This window comes from Aplysia californica, unplaced genomic scaffold (assembly GCF_000002075.1).
Source record: "Aplysia californica isolate F4 #8 unplaced genomic scaffold, AplCal3.0 scaffold00542, whole genome shotgun sequence".
NCBI lineage: Eukaryota > Metazoa > Mollusca > Gastropoda > Aplysiida > Aplysiidae > Aplysia > Aplysia californica.
Genome location: NW_004797812.1, coordinates 189,002 through 195,313, shown reverse-complemented (window position 1 = coordinate 195,313; position 6,312 = coordinate 189,002). Strand labels below are relative to the sequence as shown.

At 37.5% G+C, this 6,312-nt stretch overlaps 1 protein-coding gene across 3 annotated transcripts in view; it reads left to right on the top strand.

Moving 5' to 3' along the window:
- LOC101852648 (xanthine dehydrogenase 1) overlaps positions 1-6,312 on the top strand; it is a 65,205-nt gene that overhangs the window by 37,677 nt on the left and 21,216 nt on the right. For 2 of the 3 annotated variants that reach the window (XM_005106544.3, XM_005106543.3), the window contains exons 20-22: positions 183-375; positions 918-1,022; positions 1,768-1,846. In XM_005106544.3, the coding sequence (XP_005106601.1) occupies positions 183-375; positions 918-1,022; positions 1,768-1,846 (377 nt within the window). Of the gene's footprint in view, positions 1-182; positions 376-917; positions 1,023-1,767; positions 1,847-5,323; positions 5,445-6,312 lie in introns of all 3 variants that reach the window. The other variant, XM_005106542.3, reaches the window with a different exon arrangement.

Sequence of the window (6,312 nt, the reverse complement as noted above, 5' to 3'; positions counted from 1 at the left end):
GTATGGATACCTTGCGGGCTTTGGTGCGGGGGGGAACTGAGCACTTATTGACCTGTCCGGTGTGCAATGACGTAGTTGCCCAGGACAGGTAATACGGGTAATAATTGTGGAATAACAGTGAAGACATGTACCTGTGCTATTACTATTATTATTATTATTATTGATATTATTACATTCCACAGGAGCCATTGCTAAGGCTCCTCTGAAGGTTAGTGGTGGCATTGCTTGTGGTGATCAGTACCATTTTCACATGGAGTCTCAAGCTTCTTTTTGCACGCCCTCTGACCTTGGAGGTATGAACGTCGTTGCTACTTCACAGTGGATTGATGGTGTGCTGGGCACCGTAGCACAAGTCTTGGGATTGCCAGAGTCTACGTGAGTTATGTGTGTTGTTGGCATTGCCTGATTGTGTTCTTGATGTGATCTTTTTGTACTGGTAGCATACTTTTTTGTGTTGTTAGTGCAATCCTTTTGCATTAGGGGCATAATCTTTTTGTGTTGTTGATGTTGTCTTGTTGGGTTATTGACAAAACTTTTAAAAATAATATAATGTTGTTGTGTTCTTGACTTAATTTTTTTACTTTGTTGACTCAATCTTTTCATGCTGTTCTTGTATCTAACTTAAATCTTTCCGATCAGTGTTTCCTCCTTTTGAACAAACATTTATTAGCTCACCTCATTTGGCTGTCATGGGTGCTTGGACGATGCTCCTTGAAGGTCCTACTTGATTACTCTCACTGTGATGCTTTTTTCGGTGTCTCGCGCTCCCTTTGCTCTGAATGACTGTTCTGTTGTCAGTGTTTTTCTCCACTGCTCAGAGTAAAACTTTGTCATACATCACTTTTCAAACTGGCGTATGGCGGAGTACTACACTAAGCAGTCATTCTGTTTTCCCCAAATCGTACACTTTTCCTCAGTGTGACAGTGGAGAACCAGCGCTTAGGCGGAGGCTTTGGAGGCAAGATCAGTCAGAACTTCTTGGTGTCGGGACTGGCGGCTTTGGCTTCTTATGTCACCCAGAGGTGAGTCACTTGGCCCAGAGGGTGGTTGACGGATGTGTTCTGGTGTAATTTCTTTTATCTCTTGTCTTTTTTTCTATTGTCCTATTCCATTTCATGGGTAGTGAGCAGGTGCTCTGGTGTTGTTTGCTCCTTCTATCCTATCAAACATCTACCATCTTTATCTTTATACCTCTCTCGTAGCAACCCCTCAAATCTTTGGCACTTACATGACTGATTTGTGTTGCAAGCGCTCTAAAATTCTTACTAAAACAAAAAGTATTCCATTTCAGGTGAAATATTGCCATTTTCATACTCATTTGTCATGACTTTATAACTCAACCCAACCAGCAATGCAATACCTCAAAATGTCTGTGTCTCAAGGTGGCACATAATAGTTTGCCTTTATTATAATCTAAGATATACACATATCAGAAGAGGCATTAAACAGTCACGCTATAAGACAGAAGAAACCCGTTTGACTAAAGTGAAACGGAGAACTTTGTTTGTCTGCACCAAGGTAGGGTACATGGTGACAGTAATGGAGATCATCATTGTCAGTGGCAGATTTAACTTCACTTCATCGTATGATAAGAAAAGCGTTTTAGTGAATTGAAAATGGGGAAACCGTGTGATATATAATAACATATTCCGCGGATAAACATTTTCTATGAAGACTAGAGAAGGTGTTTTACTTGAAACAGAAATATTTTGCTATTGGCAAGAGTTTTAAATCTTGTTTTACACGTTGATTTACATATCCTTTCAGGCCTGTGAAGCTGCATTTGGACATCCATACCAACATGAAAATGCTGGGGAAGCGTACACCATATTATGCCGAGTATGAGGTATGTGATGAGAAAAGGGTTACACTTTTTTTTAAATACTGACCTTTGTCCAGATCTTTATGGAGGGGTTGGGGGGGAGGGAGGGAGGAGAGAGAAGCTCCTCTGACATGATGGATTCTTTCTACTTCTTTTTAAGCTTCTTTACCCGAATCTGTTCCTTGTGATATGTGGTCGTTTTTGTGTTTAATTACTGTGAACTAACTCTCAACTAAACCAAACAGTTTGAGGTAGATTATCACAGAGGTAAGTAATAGTGACTAGTATTATTGCCACTGCCATCATCTTCATCCTCATCCTCATCCTCATCATTTTCACACCATCTCAGGCCATCATCACCATATTTTGTCAACATGTCTTTAACTACAATATATCTTGATTATTTTTTAATGCAAGTTTAGGTTCATGCTCAAGAAGTAAGAACAAGAAGCACGAAATTCATGATGTCTGCTAAGTAGAAAACTGTTTAAATGCATTGTATAAGAAAATTCAGTTTCATGATTATTTGAATTTTACTGTATCTGAAATCCAGTAGTATGTTGGAATTTTCTGAATCACAAAATTAGAAATGCCCCAAATTAAAATATCTGTAATCAATAAAGACAAAATGTAAGTACGATATCTTATTACACAATATAGAATAACCTAAGAATTTTTTATAGCATTTTCATAATTACTTTTGGTTAGATTGAGAACTTTACCATGCTTATATTTAACTTTCAAAAAAGTTTAGCAAATCAAATATTAAAAAGGAAATACTACTGCTAAAGGACCTGTGGAACCGTAACCCAGTGGACCTGTGGCCGTGCCTAAGCATGCAGTAATGTCTACTTACCAGTTTAGATGCTCAGGTCCAGTTGGCTTGGGGGAGGGCTGGTAGTGGTTCAAAGGGTTGATACGGATGGTGGGTTTTTTGTCGTAAAGCTCAATCCTGTACTGCCAATATTGTACTGATATTTTTTTTTACTTTTGATGGTTTTTGTTGACACTAGTCTTAAAATGATTTTGGCCTCATTCATTACTAATGTAAGATGGATGATGGAAGATTCTAGCAACTTCTTTGAAGCTACTTTTATGCAATTAAGCCCAGTTAGGATATACTTTTCAGCCAAAAATCTTTTATAAGGATGTTAAGAAGGATAAAATCAATAATGTCATTTAATAACTTACGAAGACATTTCAAGGGGGTTTTTTCTCCCAGATTTAATCCTAATTTTTACATCCCGTTATCCAAAAAGTAATCTTTATACTTGTGAAGACGTTTCCATACATTTTTCCCTCGTTATTTGAATCACTATTTTGGGTACAAGCTTTGTAGTTTTCATAATGGTTATTTTCTTGACAGGTCTGCTTTTCTCCAATGGGGGTCAATTAATATCCTACCTAATATCACATTCATGACACATTATCGAAAACAAATCCCACCCCTCTTTATTCCTTTCTCATGTTTGTGCCTTTTTCTCTTAAATCATAAAGCATCCTGCAGAATGTTGCTAATGATTCTTGAAACTTAATGAAAGACAACATCTTTTCCCATGGATTCATAATTTTTAGAAAAAGCTTAGTCAAAGATTGAAACAGCCAGCAAATTGTTGATAGTCCTGCCTTTGTTAAGGTATTTTCAGTACAATACGAATTTTGATTGGGTCAGCTTAAAAGCTAAATTATTTTCAAAAGATTTATCTTGTCCATATTTTTACCTTTTTGGTAGCCTTTCCACTTCAGCAATTCTAGGTACAAGGTATTGAAATAAAGCTGGTGTTTGAGAGTGGCACATCTTTGATGGTGTACTGACCTTTATTTTATTTTAAACAGCAGTGACTGCCTCAGGATGTAGACAATAAGAGAATAGAAGACTTATGTGTTTTTCTTTTCATGCTTTTCCGTCCTTTCCCATCCTTCTTTCATTTCTTATATTGGTGTGTGTGTTTGTGAAGGGGCATGTTGTTCTATTTGATTTGCTTGGTCTTTGTTTCTTAAATGATAGTTATGGTTGATGTAGGAAGATGAGGAGAAAACAACTTGTTTGTGGAAATAAAAAAATTATAGGACGACAGATTTGCTTTGTGAGCTCATAATCTATCTGTTGGAGGGACTTTGTCATGCAACATCGTCCAAGACACACTGCTGTAAGGACAAACAAATCTGTATTCATTCTGGCTCAGTTATTGCCTGGAGTAGGCTACCAAAAACGAAGCAGCCCAATTATGAACTGAAAGCAAGGTTTACGGCTCATTTCTGTTGCATGCAGAGGACGAGTTGGATTTCTATGTGGGAAAATTGTGTTGCAGAGTATCTACGAGTACAACTGCCTGCTGCTTTGGGTACCATTCATTCAGTTTTGCCCTTAACTGGCAACGCTAAAGCAGCCGGCCTCTTATATGATTTGAATTGTGCCATTGGCATTCAAATATTTACAAATGAAAAATGTGAGTTTTGCTGATGAGGTCTGCAACATGGCAGAACAAATACAATGAGCTAGTTGACTTTCGTTACAACAACCACCTATAGAAAAGACCAAATTGATGATGAACAGCACCAATGGTTACAGCTCTGACTCTGACGTAAATGTGAACTCTGAGAAATGTGAGGCTGTCCACAATAGCGCCGTTTTGTCAGCTGAACAATCTGAAGTACTCTCTCGGATGACCCAAATCTTTGTTGCAACGACAGAAGTGGAGATCATCTGGAAAGAGAAGACCATTGCCAGATTTCAAAGATCAGACTGATGTGTTTCCTGGTCATGTTAGTATTACTACATATATGATGCGAGTCATGAGAATTGATAGCAATATTATGAGAAGGATACAGGCTGTGGCGATGAAACATTTTTAAAAATATCCCTGGCATCCTTTACAGAGATCGTATTACTTTTGTAGGAGGTCCTGCTATATATCTGGAAAAGACAGAATTTAATATGATGCAAGCACAGGATACAAACATCAAAACTGGCAAAGACTTTCTTGCAAGGTACAGCCCTAGGAGCAAGTTTTCAAAGAAAGACAGAGGAAGGAGATGAAAAGACAAAATTAAAAAATGGACTATTCTTGAGCTGAATGACACTTTTGAAAGCCAAATTGGTGAGGCATGGAAGAAGCTGGTCTCAAAATATTCAGCGAAGCCATACTACAGGATAGTGGAAGAGGAAAGTGAGTATTTTTTGTTGCGACTTCAACATGATGTCATGCCTTTGCTGTCTTTTTTGGCATATGCTTTTGTCCCTGACATAATTACTTGTCTCTTTTACATCATGTTATAGAAAGTATGACAACTTCATTTAAAACGGAATGACCTTTGAATCCACTTTTTCCAAATGTTTTTATCAGTACTCTCTTTTTTATTGTAACCTCCATGTGAATGATTAGACCAAAGTCATGTATTCTCATTTAAAGACAAATTAAATACTCCCCTCCCCTCTACTTTTCCTACCACATTCTTCATCTGTCCATACCCCGTTGTTGCCTGGTTTGGTTGCTCCAGGTTGGGTATGATCATGCTGGCAAACTGGCTGGCGTTGACATATCCGTGTATGGAGATTTGGGGTGGAATTTGTCAGTAGCCGAAACTCCTATGGCCTACATGAAGTACTGGTTGGACAATGGTAATAAGGATACATTATTTTTCTCAGGCTTTTGCTGGCATCCTCACCGTTGCTTTCTTCCTGTATATTGTATCTGTAATATTAAAAATGAGCAGTTTTTTCAAAATGATAATCCATGTGTTAAATTGGTTTACATTGGTATACTTGTCATATGGAAATGTTTTCAGCATATGTTATAACTCAGTACTAATTGAACTTTGCTTGCCCTTTTCTCATGTTTTTTTTTGTTTCTTGTGGATCCTATTTCTAATTTCAAGATTTCTTTAAAGTATCTCTGCAAAAATGTGGATGTCAATAGTTAAATTAAATAAATTCACAGCATCCAAAGTTAAAAATATAAAACTAATTTTGATTGTTTTGTACTTTTTGCACTAATCTACTTCTAATTAACTTAGATTAATGTTGTTTGTTAATGTTTTAAGACTGAGATGATAGCATTATATTTTGTATCTGCATTCCTGCTTCCCCATTTGACTTGTGAGATTTTGTCACTTGCATGTGTAAAAAGTTCTGTTGCTATCTTTTATTTGTGATACTAAATTGTTAAGTAGTAGGCCTACCTGCAGCTGCAGCAGGTGCATTTTCCATTAGATCTGACATTTTCCCTGATTCTCTCTACTGGCTGTAAAATAATAGTTTCCCCTTGATGACATAACCAACCACGTGTAATCGTGCTTGCTTCTCTGGGGCTCAGAATAAATGTTTCATCTTCCAGTCAGTTTTGGAACAGGTTTTTGGCAGTGGCTGTCTTTCATTGTCATCGTCATCATCACCATTATCGGCATTTTAATCACCTCACCTCTATCCCCTTCCTCCACTGCGCTTTGTTGTCATCATTCTCAAATGTGATTGATACCATCCTCTTTCC